The sequence below is a fragment of the Pteropus vampyrus genome, unplaced genomic scaffold (assembly GCF_000151845.1).
Source record: "Pteropus vampyrus isolate Shadow unplaced genomic scaffold, Pvam_2.0 Scaffold217, whole genome shotgun sequence".
Taxonomy (NCBI): Eukaryota; Metazoa; Chordata; class Mammalia; order Chiroptera; family Pteropodidae; genus Pteropus; species Pteropus vampyrus.
This window is the reverse complement of record NW_011888998.1, coordinates 685,112-700,403: the sequence shown is the minus strand read 5'-3', so window position 1 is coordinate 700,403 and position 15,292 is coordinate 685,112. Positions and strand designations below refer to the sequence as shown.

Here is a 15,292-nt window from a genome sequence, read left to right as displayed (position 1 = left end):
GAGGTTGCTAATAAGCTGATCTTGATATGGGGAAATTTACCTGGATTATATGGGTGGACCCAATGTAATTGCAAGGGTCCTTAAAAGTAGAAGAGGTGGGCAGAACAGGTCAGAGAGATGAGATGTGAGAAAAGACTTGACCAGCCATTGCTGGCTTTGAAGATGGAAGAAGGGGGCCATAAGGCAAGAAATGTGGGCAACCTCTAGAAGCTAGAAAAGGTAAGAAAATGATTCTTCTCTAAAGACTCTAGAAAGGAATGCAACCCTGCCAACATCTTGAAATTAGCCCAGTCAGATCCATTTTGGACCTATGACCTCCAGAGTGATAAAATAATTTCTGTTGTTTTAAGCCATTTTAAAAAGGTAATAATGTTTATGTATTTTCCAATAAGAAAATAAAAAAGAATTAAAACTTTTCATAGTTCTCTACTACAAGATGAAGTTCAAATGCCTCAGCTCCTTGATCTGGCCCTATCTCCAACCTCATTTTCTCACAGTCCCCTCCTAGGCCCCTGCCGGCTTCAGCTATAATGCACATCCACTGTTCTCTGAGCAAGCTCTGCTATTTACTGCATACCCTCATGCCCTTATTCAACTTTATTCTGTCTAAAATGCATTTCCTCCTGTGTCCTCCAGTTAGCAACACTTATCCAGCCCAAGTGCCTCTCTTCCACGAGGCTTTACCTGACCTCCCTCCTTGTCTTCCATCACTGCAAGTAGACTGGCACTCCCTGATGCAAGATGCAGTTCTTTTATATGACCTGCTCCCTTCTGGGGAACCTTTTCTTCTCCAGGCCTTCAACTCATGCACCTAAAGTACCTGGCACATGGTAGGTATACCACTATCGGTTAAATTAATTAAGGACCTATACAATCTGTCAACAATCTTTTTTAACCTTATTTCCCACTGCTTTACAGAATGAGCTCTTTGGTCTAGTAGCTACTTCCCAAACCTGTATAAGAATTATAAACTCCTTCCCAACCTGAAATCCTATTTCACCTCTTTCTCAGTTTGTATCCATCCAAGTCCGACTTCCTTTTAAGAAATCTTTCTTGATCTCCTGTTATTTTGAACGTATGTGGCACAGAATTTTATATCCCCTACAACTCCTACTTTAATACTAGATACATAAAAGGTATGTAATCTAAACCAATTTAAGTGCGAATACAATTATGTGAAAAAACGTATTTGCATTAAAAAATACACTGAAAACAAATTTATTGAAATGTAAGTAAATGGTGGTTTGGATTTTTCTTCTTTTCTCCATTTTCTTTAACAAGTAGATTTAAATTTTTTCATTATAAAGTATTAGAAAACCTGTATGTCTATTGAATAAATTACTCTTTGTATCTGCCATACTGAAAAATTGTTAAATGTAAAAAACTTCAAGGATGCTACTACCAAACCACACACATGCAAAATGGGAGGCAGTGTATGGCAGTAAAGGGCCCAGTTTCTGGGGTCACACTGTTTAAAGTTAAAAATCAGTTTGTCACTCGTTAGCTGTCTAACCTTGGGCAAAGTCTTGATTTTTTTGTGCCTCAGTTTCCTCATTTAGAGATATCATAGGGTCATTGTGAAAATAAAAGTAATTCATGTGAAGTGCTCAGAATACTTGGCTTATAGCAACATTCAGATGTTAGCTACTAGCAGCAACAGTTGAAAATAGAATGGCTGTTAAAAATCTCCATTCTTGCAAACAAGAGAGCTGATATTCAAAATTAAATGACTGTCACTGCATTTGGGTGATGTATCTTAAAGTAGATCTTGTCCATTAAGCATCTTTGGATATATCTGTACTGTATGCTATTCAAACTGTGCTTATTTTGGCCCCATATTTAATTACATGCAAGTCTCTATTCCATATATGAACATGGTCTCAAAATCTAACACAAACCAAGAGTTTCAAACGCAAAAGGGGTCAATTCTGTTTCTCCAAATGTCTAGGCTTGTTTTCTGAAATAGGTTTTTGAGGTCAAATGTTCTCCAGAAATCTAAAGAACAGAGTGGAGATAGGGAATTAATGGGTTGCCAGTTACACGTTGGCTTTATTACAAATTCAACCGTCTGCCTTTCAGTCAGTCAAATTTTGAGACATTTGTTCTCTCAAATAAAATGGGAAGAACTGTTTGATTTCTTACTTTCAAGACAGTATAAGAAGCACAAACTCACAGATCTGAAGGAAGAGTTTATACCAAACCAGACATTGGTATCTGGTGCTACTGGGCTGCCCTCCTCTTATCATGACAAATTATGAAATGCCTATACCTCCTTCCTCTTTCTATCTGTTTTCTCCTTGTCATTCCCATTAACACAGTTCCCAATCACATGGACTTTGTGTATGAATCAAGTTAGAGTGTAAAGAAAAGGTACCAAAACAGTACCATCATATAGTGAAATACTGTTAAGTACACGTGATGGTTAATTTTATGTGTCAATTTGACTGGGCCATCAGGTATCCAGATATTTGGTCAAACATTATCCTGGATGTTTCTGTGGGGGTGTTTTTGGATGGGATTAACACTTAAATCAGTAGACTGAGTAAAGCCAATTGCCCTCCCTAATGTTGGTGGGCCTCATCTATTCAGGTGAAGGCCTACATAGAATAAATTGTTGGCTGAGTAAATGAGAATTCTCCTACCTCATGGTCTTCAAACTGGAATATCAGCTTCTTCCAGCCTGCCAGCCTTGGGACTTGAACTGGGACATCAGCTCTGTAGATTTTGGACTTGCCATCCTCCATAATCACATAAGCCAGTTCCTTACAATAAATCCCTTTACATATGTATACATATATAAGTTCTGTTTCCCCGAGTACCCTAACACAGAGCAATATCATTATTATACTGAAACTATACAGATACCACTTGAGAGGATTCAGATTCTGCTTGAAAGCCAAAGAGAAGGTCAGGTTTTTCTAACAACAAGGAAGGTTATATGTAAATATATTCTAGGTCTCTGGTATTTACAGCTGAATCAAAAATAAATGTATAATTATTTCCAAACACACATCATTTTCTAGTGGTTTCCTACCTATTCCAACTTGCAGCTTTGGGGATTGTTTGGCTTGACTAAAAAAGTCACTTACATAGCTGAGGACTCTTCCCATACACAATGAACTAAGAGGGGTGGAGGGCAAACAGGCAATGGGGTTTGTTTCCTTGGGCAATCCAGTCACTGGATTTTATAGGATACTGTGGAGATTTTTAGATCTTCTAACCATGGCCTTAAATCATGTCAAAAGCAGGCCACTGATTACAGAAAGATGAGAGGCAGGAATGCCTTGTGTTAGATGAGACAGTATCCTGAGGCCAGAAGACAGACCACCCAAAGAAAAGAGTTAAATCTGGAGACAATAGGAAAAAAAGAAGAACCCAAACATACCTTAGCGATAGCTAATGAAAGTGAATTAGGGGAGGCATCTTGGAGTAATGTTGGCTCATTAGTAGTAACGAAAGAACAAACCATCACTTAACTGCTGAGGGGCCTTCCTTGACTTGTGGTCTCTTTTTCTCTGCTTGTTTGGTCATTCGGCTATTAAGTCCACAGTAGAAAGCCAGGGCAGTCATAATCCCATAGCTCTGTTCTCAGCCGTTCCTTCGGTCTCTTAGAACACTCTTCAGGGAATGCTTATGTTTTCTTTTGAGCCACAGACCAGCTTAGTGGTTGAAGGGGCATCTTGTCTCCAATATGGAAACTTCTCTAGGGAAGGGCTACAACAATATCCATGTTCCAAACAATTTTACCCGAGAGGTGCTAATCAAATGACTAATTATTTTTAGAATAATTGCATTTTGAATCATGTAAATATCTCCTTGTTTTCCTTTTATGGATAGAGACATAGGGAAGAATTAGTTATATTTCCATTTCTTCTTTAGTTTTAGGCCTATAATGAATGTTCACCAGTTGGGAGAGAAAATCCAGAAGGGCTGGCAAGCCAGCCTCTAGCGATGCTTGAAAAGGTAGGTATATCCTGAGTCAGCAAATGGGAAAAGAAAGCATATTCAATTTTTTAAAATGATCATATGTCCAAGCAGTATTTGAGATGTTACATCAAGTACTGACTTGGTACTAGGCAACTGGTACTAGTGAATTAATAGATAAACATATAAACATTCACCTTCATTTTTAAAGAAGGTATTTAAAAAATAAAGTCTCCAATTTCACAATACTTTTGAACAATCAGCATAAAATACAATTCAACAAACATATTAAAGGCCAATAACTACCCTGAATACAAGACTTAATTCCCATTTATTTGTGATTTTGTGGGGGTTCAATTTTCTTCTCACATAAAGAGAATTTGTTACTCCACTATTATCTTCAGAATCACTGTAAGAAAAATCCTATGTGAAAAGGGTACTACAAAAGAACTTCGAGGTCTCAAAAAGTTGTGCAAAAGCTATAATAATTGGCATTAAAAACCAACCAACCAACCACCTACTGAAGGTTTGGCTCCAATTCTCTTTCTGGTATTTAGCCTCTGACCTCCCTCTAAGGATGGCCATTTTCAAAGTCTGGTGAGCATGAGAATCACCTGGAGAGCTAATGGAGCCCACAGAAGCCCAGGCCTGGGTCTCTGCATCTTTACTAAGTTCTCCAGCAATGGTTTCCAAACCAAGCTGATCAAAATCACCTGGGAAGCTTTGAAAAACAACCAATTCCCAGGCTTCATCCCTGGAAATTTTGCCTCAGTAGGTTTGAGGTTGGGACCCAGAAATCTTAAAACATTTTTAAAATTTTTAACAAACTTCTCAGGTGGTTCTGATTAATCACACTTGGGAACCACCGACTTAGAATACTTATTTAGATCAGTGTTTCTCAAAGAATTCCAGGCCTCTGGGTTCACTACGAATATTCAGAACTTTGGGTAGGTTATAAATCGCCACCCTGTGAAAATCCAACAAATTAAACTGTCTAGAAGTGATCTGATAAAACCCTACCCAATTTAGCACTTAACTAACCTAATGATTTTCTGTCTATTTACTCCCATCCTCAGGCCAAGGTCTATACATAATATTTGTTTCCTATGGCTATTAAGTGCTAGCCACTTAACACTCAGTTGCCCCACAGGGTTTTGTTTTATTAACCTCTCCTTCTTCTCCTATTCAGGTTCTAGAGCTGTGAGGAACAGACAACTGGGCACCACAGCCAACTGATGTCACTTGCAGCATTATGCATCAAGGCATCAACCCAGAAACCTGAAACGCCACCCCTGTCCCAATGGTAGGGATACTTAGAAAACCCCAATATGAAAATTAATTTCTTTGGGGAAAGAAACTCTCTCACCACACAAAATAGATAGTTCAAAATCTTGACTATTCTTGAGACCAAGACAAGAGAAAGCTAATTATGACTTTAGAAGCTTCAAAAATACAGTGACTTTTGGGCCACCTCCAGTAGCCCCAAACCCAAAGACATTCAGTGTCACTCCTGAATCTCAGAATCAGATGTTTAAATTCAAAGTCCAAGACAGAAAGAATATGAAAGCCAAGACCAACAAAGAATTTAAGGAATGACCTTTGATCTCATTTGCACCTCAACTGAAGTCAGATTGAGATATCAACATATATCAGATGGAAAACTAAGCTCAAAAGCAGCTGACAATTATGATCCTTAAAGCACAGATACTGATTTCTAATCCTTCCCACAAAATCCAGACTACAAATTCAGTGATGAGATGATCATTCTTATACAGAAGACACTAACTGGGCCACACAAGCCAGCAGCAAGTGAGAACCAAGTTGCAGGAGATGCAGAAATGCATATGGGTCCCGGGTGTCTTTTCTCAGTGATGATGGCCCTCCTTACTAGATAGTTAGCAGGAGGCAATTCAATGTGCTTAATAAAATTGCTGGCTGGGCAACCAAAGGGAAGAGATGGAAAGACCTCTTAGAATGGAAAGAAACACTACTAGCAGCAGGCCCAGCTAGACGAGGGCTTGGTTTGTAGGTTGATGTAGTCCCCTTGGGTGGACAAAGACATATCTTCTCTGGAATTGTTCATCATCTTTTCAATGAGGACTCTAAAAAACAAATTAAAAAAAAAGGCTGAGAAGCTGGATGGAGGAAAGGGAGAAATAGCAGGCATTGTCTTAGCACCAGACAGTATTCAGTAGAGTCATAGGTTTAAATGCCCCTTTGTCCCAGTTATCTTAGGAGAGGAGACAGCACCCCTGACCTTCAGAAGCTGGCATTCCAGTGGCTCAGTCTGTTCTTGTTTGCTCAGAAATAAGAAAAGAAGGTCCCAGGGCCTCAGTGGAAGATGGGTATATCTGTGTGCCCATCCCCAGAACAGCATGAGCTACTCACCTCATGGCCTCATTAATATTTTTGTTTTCCTTGACTGATGTTTCTGTCCAACCTACGAAACCGTTCTCTTTACTGAACCGGTCCACCTGGTCTCGGCTCACGGCCCAAGGGGACAAGTCACACTGGCAAAGAAAGTAAATGGAAGGCAACACCATAAAATTCCTGGGAATAGGAACACTGCTCAGATATTTATACATTTAAAACCTTTCCGCCAATGGTTAAGCATCTATTAATTAATTATCAATTGATAATCTATTAATTAAAAATTAAATTAATTTTTAAATTAAAAGGAGGTAGAGATGATTTTGCCAACTTGAGAAGGAAAAGTAGATGCCCAGAATCAGAGAGCATTTTAGTTACACTTACTCTTTGGTCACAGATTGAGGCCAGGGGCCATTTTCCTACACTGACCACTTACCTTGTTGGCCAAGAGCAGGCAAGGCACAGGCTCTCCATTGGGCAGTGTGAGCTTGCTGTCCAGGTCCTGTTTCCATCTCTGGCTGTTACTGAAAGTAGTGGCATTGGTAACATCAAACATAATCACACACGCAGAGGCATCCCGATAGTATAGTCGTGTCATAGATGTGAAGCGCTCCTGCCCTGAGAAGAGAGGAGAGTTTTTGAGAAGGTGATCCTAAGAACCAATCCCAGAACCCCCTCTGACACCCTGCCCTTTCTACCTTTGTTGTGGGAGAGAGGGCAGTGTGCATAATGGTTGAGTCCAAGTTCTGTACCCAGACTGCCCAAGTCCTAATCCTTGCTCTGTCATTTACCATCTGTGTGACTTTAGACAAGTCAAGCTTTCAGGGCCTTATATTTCCCAACTGTAAAGTAGGGGTAAAAGCAGTAGCTTTATCATAGGTCGCTGTGAGGATTAATGAGTCAGTGAATCTAAAAGGCTTAGAAAAGTGCTCAGCACATAATAAAGGCTAGCTACTATTATTATTATCTCTATTTTCTGGGAATCTTGTTTCTCATCAAGGTCAGCTGAAAACCTGGAAAAAAGTACCCTCCCCCTGCTGTGGGAGCATCTACCTATGGTCTGGACAATCCACCACCTTACCAGCTCCTCCACACACCTAGAGACTACTCCACACTTATTCAGGGCAAAATATCTGCAGAAAACATCTACAAAAGCACTGCTCATGCGTACTCAGAGCACCTCCAGCTTCAGAAAAAAACTTCTGGTTTTGCTGACCCACTTTTTCTCTGGGAGCTTTCTGGATAAACCAAAATTTCTTCCCTTGTTCCTATCCAGTCCACCCACCCTACCTGCAATATCCCACAGCTGGAGCCGCACCATCTCTGAGTCAGACCACTGGAGAACCTTCAGAGCGAAATCCACTGAAAATATATGTATAACATAGTTGAACAAAATTTACCTTTAAACAATCCACAGGAAAACTCAGATCAAATATGCAGTCACAACACTAGGGACACACAACTCTTATTCATTCAATTTTTAAGTCCTTGATGAGCTGAGCTGAGCCCACGCTCATGTATTAAATATGGGACAGATCATTCATATTCACCTTCCAAAAAAGGGGGTCTTTAGCTTTTACTCTCTTGTCAAACCAATTTATTGGATACTGCTCGTCTTCAAGGCTGGGGTAAGACGGTGGGGGTAATTATGAAAACAACTCTTAATCTCAGGTTAAACAGTTTCTGGGAGATTTAGGGGGTTTTCTCAGAGAAGGAATGATGGGGTAGAAGCGGGAAATGAGGTAAGTGTGGTGGCTTTTGTGTCTTCCACATTCAATTTCACTCTCGGTTTCTAATCCAATTGTAAAACACACCCTTGGGGAAATTCTACATACTCCGTAAGACTGCAGGAATTATCTTGGGCAGGAATGGGATGAAGTAAAAAGGTCTCAGAGGATTCCCAGAAAGAAGACACTGCATGATGATGCTGGAACCCATTGCCACATATGCAGATGCTGAGATCCCATGAGTTAAGGCTCAATGACTATGCCAGGGGAAGAGCTTTCTCATAAGGAGAGAAATAGGATCATTTTTTTGAGGGTTGGAAATATATTTTTTCACATCTGTGACAGAAATGAAAGCTAGAAGAAATTTAGAATAAACACTAAAAAATTAATTACATTCTTTCCTAAAGGAAAACTAGAGAAATTGCTAAAAATTAACTAGTGGGAGCACTTTTAAACCAATTCCATGAAATAGGGACCCTCATATTATTTAGGAGTTGTGGGCACAGTGGTCAGGAAACAAACTTAAGCCTTTAATTTTGCTGGATGTTCTTGAGGATGTTTTAAATGCAATGTAAATGCTCGTTAACTTTTAAAAACTCCATGACGAACACCAGCACACATTTTCAAAATTTCTATTGGTGCAAGCTTTTTCTTTCCTTTAAAAAAAGTTGTTTTAACGGAGATAAATGTTTGTTACTCTCTCCCTTCATCATCTCTGCCTAGCTCAGCACCCTCTAATTAAACAACAACCAAAAAAAGGCATTTCTACTTCTAAAAAAACAGTCCAAAGACCACATCAGGAAATAAATGAATTAACTCTTCGTGTTCTCTTCCTTCCTTCCTCCCTTCCCCCTGTTTGGAGAAAAAGGGGTGGTAAGTTAGGTCAGAGAAGTGGTATATTTCACATTCTTCAAAGAATTCCTATTAGGCAATCAATGGACAAAAAACACACAGCTCATCAGCCCTGATAAGCCCTGATTGTGTGGCCAAGGGGCTCTCCCACTGAGGCATCCCCAAAACAAACCTAAGCCAGGTAAAACACCTCTCTGCTCCGTCAACAGCTGCCTGGAACTCCTGTGAAAGGCAGGAGAGCAGACCCAGCTGGCACCTCACCAGGCCCTCCACAGGGTCTCAGCGACTTCTCCTGGTCGCAGAGACTTGCCCCTGACCGCTTGCAGGGCTGCAGGAGTTCAGAGTTCCCCAGAGTTCAGGGTTCTCCCGCAAAACGCAGCAATGGCTCATTTTCTCTCCAACCTCAGAAATAAGAAAAGAAGGTCCCAGGGCCTCAGTGGAAGATGGGTATATCTGTGTGCCCATCCCCAGAACAGCATGAGCTACTCACCTCATGGCCTCATTAATATTTTTGTTTTCCTTGACTGATGTTTCTGTCCAACCTACGAAACCGTTCTCTTTACTGAACCGGTCCACCTGGTCTCGGCTCACGGCCCAAGGGGACAAGTCACACTGGCAAAGAAAGTAAATGGAAGGCAACACCATAAAATTCCTGGGAATAGGAACACTGCTCAGATATTTATACATTTAAAACCTTTCCGCCAATGGTTAAGCATCTATTAATTAATTATCAATTGATAATCTATTAATTAAAAATTAAATTAATTTTTAAATTAAAAGGAGGTAGAGATGATTTTGCCAACTTGAGAAGGAAAAGTAGATGCCCAGAATCAGAGAGCATTTTAGTTACACTTACTCTTTGGTCACAGATTGAGGCCAGGGGCCATTTTCCTACACTGACCACTTACCTTGTTGGCCAAGAGCAGGCAAGGCACAGGCTCTCCATTGGGCAGTGTGAGCTTGCTGTCCAGGTCCTGTTTCCATCTCTGGCTGTTACTGAAAGTAGTGGCATTGGTAACATCAAACATAATCACACACGCAGAGGCATCCCGATAGTATAGTCGTGTCATAGATGTGAAGCGCTCCTGCCCTGAGAAGAGAGGAGAGTTTTTGAGAAGGTGATCCTAAGAACCAATCCCAGAACCCCCTCTGACACCCTGCCCTTTCTACCTTTGTTGTGGGAGAGAGGGCAGTGTGCATAATGGTTGAGTCCAAGTTCTGTACCCAGACTGCCCAAGCCCTAATCCTTGCTCTGTCATTTACCATCTGTGTGACTTTAGACAAGTCAAGCTTTCAGGGCCTTATATTTCCCAACTGTAAAGTAGGGGTAAAAGCAGTAGCTTTATCATAGGTCGCTGTGAGGATTAATGAGTCAGTGAATCTAAAAGGCTTAGAAAAGTGCTCAGCACATAATAAAGGCTAGCTACTATTATTATTATCTCTATTTTCTGGGAATCTTGTTTCTCATCAAGGTCAGCTGAAAACCTGGAAAAAAGTACCCTCCCCCTGCTGTGGGAGCATCTACCTATGGTCTGGACAATCCACCACCTTACCAGCTCCTCCACACACCTAGAGACTACTCCACACTTATTCAGGGCAAAATATCTGCAGAAAACATCTACAAAAGCACTGCTCATGCGTACTCAGAGCACCTCCAGCTTCAGAAAAAAACTTCTGGTTTTGCTGACCCACTTTTTCTCTGGGAGCTTTCCGGATAAACCAAAATTTCTTCCCTTGTTCCTATCCAGTCCACCCACCCTACCTGCAATATCCCACAGCTGGAGCCGCACCATCTCTGAGTCAGACCACTGGAGAACCTTCAGAGCGAAATCCACTGAAAATATATGTATAACATAGTTGAACAAAATTTACCTTTAAACAATCCACAGGAAAACTCAGATCAAATATGCAGTCACAACACTAGGGACACACAACTCTTATTCATTCAATTTTTAAGTCCTTGATGAGCTGAGCTGAGCCCACGCTCATGTATTAAATATGGGACAGATCATTCATATTCACCTTCCAAAAAAGGGGGTCTTTAGCTTTTACTCTCTTGTCAAACCAATTTATTGGATACTGCTCGTCTTCAAGGCTGGGGTAAGACGGTGGGGGTAATTATGAAAACAACTCTTAATCTCAGGTTAAACAGTTTCTGGGAGATTTAGGGGGTTTTCTCAGAGAAGGAATGATGGGGTAGAAGCGGGAAATGAGGTAAGTGTGGTGGCTTTTGTGTCTTCCACATTCAATTTCACTCTCGGTTTCTAATCCAATTGTAAAACACACCCTTGGGGAAATTCTACATACTCCGTAAGACTGCAGGAATTATCTTGGGCAGGAATGGGATGAAGTAAAAAGGTCTCAGAGGATTCCCAGAAAGAAGACACTGCATGATGATGCTGGAACCCATTGCCACATATGCAGATGCTGAGATCCCATGAGTTAAGGCTCAATGACTATGCCAGGGGAAGAGCTTTCTCATAAGGAGAGAAATAGGATCATTTTTTTGAGGGTTGGAAATATATTTTTTCACATCTGTGACAGAAATGAAAGCTAGAAGAAATTTAGAATAAACACTAAAAAATTAATTACATTCTTTCCTAAAGGAAAACTAGAGAAATCGCTAAAAATTAACTAGTGGGAGCACTTTTAAACCAATTCCATGAAATAGGGACCCTCATATTATTTAGGAGTTGTGGGCACAGTGGTCAGGAAACAAACTTAAGCCTTTAATTTTGCTGGATGTTCTTGAGGATGTTTTAAATGCAATGTAAATGCTCGTTAACTTTTAAAAACTCCATGACGAACACCAGCACACATTTTCAAAATTTCTATTGGTGCAAGTTTTTTCTTTCCTTTAAAAAAAGTTGTTTTAACGGAGATAAATGTTTGTTACTCTCTCCCTTCATCATCTCTGCCTAGCTCAGCACCCTCTAATTAAACAACAACCAAAAAAAGGCATTTCTACTTCTAAAAAAACAGTCCAAAGACCACATCAGGAAATAAATGAATTAATTCTTCGTGTTCTCTTCCTTCCTTCCTCCCTTCCCCCTGTTTGGAGAAAAAGGGGTGGTAAGTTAGGTCAGAGAAGTGGTATATTTCACATTCTTCAAAGAATTCCTATTAGGCAATCAATGGACAAAAAACACACAGCTCATCAGCCCTGATAAGCCCTGATTGTGTGGCCAAGGGGCTCTCCCACTGAGGCATCCCCAAAACAAACCTAAGCCAGGTAAAACACCTCTCTGCTCCGTCAACAGCTGCCTGGAACTCCTGTGAAAGGCAGGAGAGCAGACCCAGCCGGCACCTCACCAGGCCCTCCACAGGGTCTCAGCGACTTCTGCTGGTCGCAGAGACTTGCCCCTGACCGCTTGCAGGGCTGCAGGAGTTCAGAGTTCCCCAGAGTTCAGGGTTCTCCCGCAAAACGCAGCAATGGCTCATTTTCTCTCCAACTCTTCCCCATGTCTCATCTTCACACCTTCGCCCTATCTTTTCAGGCAGTAAGTTCGGGCTGGGAAGACCTAACTGGGGAAACCCAAGAAGGCATGCAAATCTAACACCCAGCAATTATTCCCTCCAGGATCCCAGACACCTACTTCCTGACCCGAGGAAGGAACCAAGGACACCAAATCCCCCGCTCCCCACCCCACTGGAGTCCACAGCTCAAGTCGGTGGCACGGGCCTCTTTTCCACCCGCCCCGCCGCGACGGCTCACCTCCCACTGTGGACTTGTAGTGTTTGCTGAAGCTGTCCTGGGAATATCTTTGCACCAGGGACGTCTTGCCCACTGCGGCGTCCCCCACCACCAGCACTTTGAACAGGTGATCCCGGCTGCTCATGGCTAGCGGGATGGACGTTTTAGGGAGGCGGGAAATGGGGGAGTCGCTGGTTTTAACCCTTTTGGCTCCGAACCCCGTTCAAACTGAAGTTCGGCATCCCATCCCGGCTGCTCTGAGGAGAAAACAAAAAGGGAAACTTTGCACTCAACGTTTACGCGCTTCCTCTACGCTCGGCCGCAGCCCTGGGTGGGGCGCAGGGCGCAGGGCGCGAGCTCCGAGCCCCGGGCAGTTCGCACCTTCTCCCCCTCCCGACCCGGCTGCCGAGAAACGGTAAGAGGCTCGGGGGTGCCTCACCCGACGGGACTTCCCCTGAGCCGCTCGTTTAGCGAGCGGCTAAACCCGGGCCAGCTCATTTCCCGGTTGGGACCAGAAGATGGGGGCCCTCCCTCCACTGAGCGAAACAAACTTCGAGAAAGGAGCGACTCACACCTTAACTCCTAGGACCCAGGATTTGGTGTTCCTCTCGCCTACTCCGACGCGTCACGTGCGGGGTTGCTTGGAGCACTACATTTCCCAGCTTACCTCGTGGCGAAGAGACTCAGCCGAGTGCATAGACTCTCTCGAGATGCCTCCTGGGAACTGTAGTTTATGCAGTATTTTTGTTTTTAAAAACCTACATAGTTTCAAGGCTTTCGAACACCTTCAACCGTTCGAACTCTTATTTTAAAATAATTCTGGAATAGGAAAGCTCCTTCGGAAGCAATTTGTTCGATATGATCTCACCTGCCTAAATCTGTCCACAGATGGATTTCTCATTGTCTTTAAAGGTTTTTAAGGAGCTAAGATTAAAAATGATTCCACAAATTCTATAAATTATTCCACTAATGAAAGCTCAAGCCAAGTGAAGTCCATTTCCTATTTTTTCAATTAGGTCCACAAAAGTAGTATCTTGTAAACATGCTAAAAGCCTACTCATATTTCCCCCGTGACTCCGACGTCAGTCAAGCTCAGGAACGCTTCAAGAGACTGACCCTTACAAAAACCTATGCTGTTAAATGTTAGTTTTTAACATTTAATAACTAGCAACAGTAGTAAAAATAGAAAACAAGAGACAGTCCTCGATCTCACTTCCACAATCCCTAGTCTAGCTACACTACTCATATATCATTTGAGCTGCAAACTAATTGGAGGACACTGGGAGTCCTCTTCCATTTGTTGCTGCTGCTGTTCATGAATAATAAACTACGGTTTTGCGAATAATTAAAATTTTTTCAGCCTGTAACTTTTCTGACCTGCCTGTCCTTTAGGTAAGAGTTAAGGCGACATGAGCTTCATGGCAAGCAAAATAAGCTTCGTTTCTTATGCTTTTCTCAGGAATAAAAGAAAAAGTAGCAGGGCCATGGGAAAACAGCCTTGCCTGAGTTTGCTGATAGAGAGACTACCAGTTACATTCTGTGAGGAAGGAACATCAGCTCGGTTCACAACTCACTTAGCCCAAAATGTTTGTTACCCAGGTCGGGGAGGTCTGGCCGGCTACCTATCTTCCAAGATGTCTCAAACTCCATTCCAATGGTGTTTCATCTATTTCTGGCTTTGACATGGTTAACCACTCCTTGAGTTTGTTTCTCACATGGCTTCTGTTCTTTCTTGTTTTCCCTCTACCTCTCTGATGATCACCTTTTTCTTTCACGGTTTCTTTCCATCCCATCACCCGCTAAGTATTTCCTTAGACTTTACTCTTAGCTGATCATTCTTTAAACTCTTTAACTTTAGTGAATTGCCCTTGGCCTCAAATGTCTCTCTGAGTCTTGAAATTTTTTTTATGTCTTTATAGCCAATCAGTTATATTCAACTGCCATAAAGGCGCCACCACTTGAAAGTCCTGCCACAGCCTGCCTCTCACCAATCACTGTGAAAGAGCTCCTTTTTTCAGCATTTCGATTTCTGTCACTGGCCTCATTATTTCTTCCTTCCACTCAGTCTTCAGACTTCAAATACATTTTTTTAAATTTATTTTATTGTGGTAGGAATACTTAACATGAAGTCTACCCTCTTAACACACTTGCAAGTGTGTGATACGATATAAAAAAATAGAAAAAGTTAAGCGTGCAATATAGGTACAATATTGTACAGCAGATCTCCAGAATTTATTCATCTTGCTTAACTGAAACATATGCCTATTGATTAGTAACTCCCCATTTCCCCCTCCCCTACGGCTTGACAACCACTATTCCATTCTTTGATTCTATAAATTTGACTATTTTAGATACCTCATCTAAGCAGAATCATGTAGTAGTCTTTCTGTAACTTGGTTGTTTCACTTCACTTCACTTCACTTCATTAATGTCCTTGAAGTTCATCCATGGTTTTGCTCATTGCAGAATTTGCTTCTTTTTAAAAGCTGAATAATAGTTCATTGTATGCATATACCATTTTTCTTTATGTATCTATCTGTTGATGGACATACCTTGGCTATTGTGAATGGTGCTGTAATAAACTCAAGAGCGCTAACTTTTTTTCAAGATCCTGATTTCCGTTCTCTTAGATAAATGCCCAGAAGTGGGATGGATTGCTGGATCATATAGTAGTTTTATTTTTTAATTTTTAAAGGACTCTCCATACTGTTTTCCATCAGGGTGA

The 15,292-nt window shown here is 41.5% G+C and overlaps 2 protein-coding genes across 3 annotated transcripts; both read right to left on the bottom strand.

Moving 5' to 3' along the window:
* Nucleotides 1-4,126: 4,126 nt before the first annotated feature.
* On the bottom strand, nt 4,127-7,682 carry LOC111728732 (ras-related protein Rab-7L1-like). The gene is made up of 4 exons (XM_011372973.2): nt 7,585-7,682; nt 6,731-6,912; nt 6,313-6,434; nt 4,127-6,026 (listed from the first exon to the last, which is right to left on the bottom strand). Exons 1-4 carry the CDS (start codon nt 7,613-7,615, stop codon nt 5,915-5,917), a joined length of 447 nt encoding a protein of 148 aa, XP_011371275.1. The 5' UTR covers nt 7,616-7,682; the 3' UTR covers nt 4,127-5,914.
* Nucleotides 7,683-9,344: 1,662 nt separating this feature from the next.
* Nucleotides 9,345-13,294, bottom strand: LOC105300658 (ras-related protein Rab-7L1). 2 transcript variants are annotated; one of them, XM_023538269.1, is made up of 5 exons: nt 13,142-13,293; nt 12,589-12,824; nt 10,636-10,707; nt 9,782-9,963; nt 9,345-9,485 (listed from the first exon to the last, which is right to left on the bottom strand). In XM_023538269.1, exons 2-5 carry the CDS (start codon nt 12,710-12,712, stop codon nt 9,360-9,362), a joined length of 504 nt encoding a protein of 167 aa, XP_023394037.1. In that variant the 5' UTR covers nt 12,713-12,824; nt 13,142-13,293; the 3' UTR covers nt 9,345-9,359. The 2 variants fall into 2 exon arrangements, with proteins under 2 accessions (XP_023394037.1, XP_023394038.1); XM_023538270.1 differs by lacking the exon at nt 10,636-10,707 and having other exon boundaries at nt 13,142-13,294.
* Nucleotides 13,295-15,292: the final 1,998 nt, after the last annotated feature.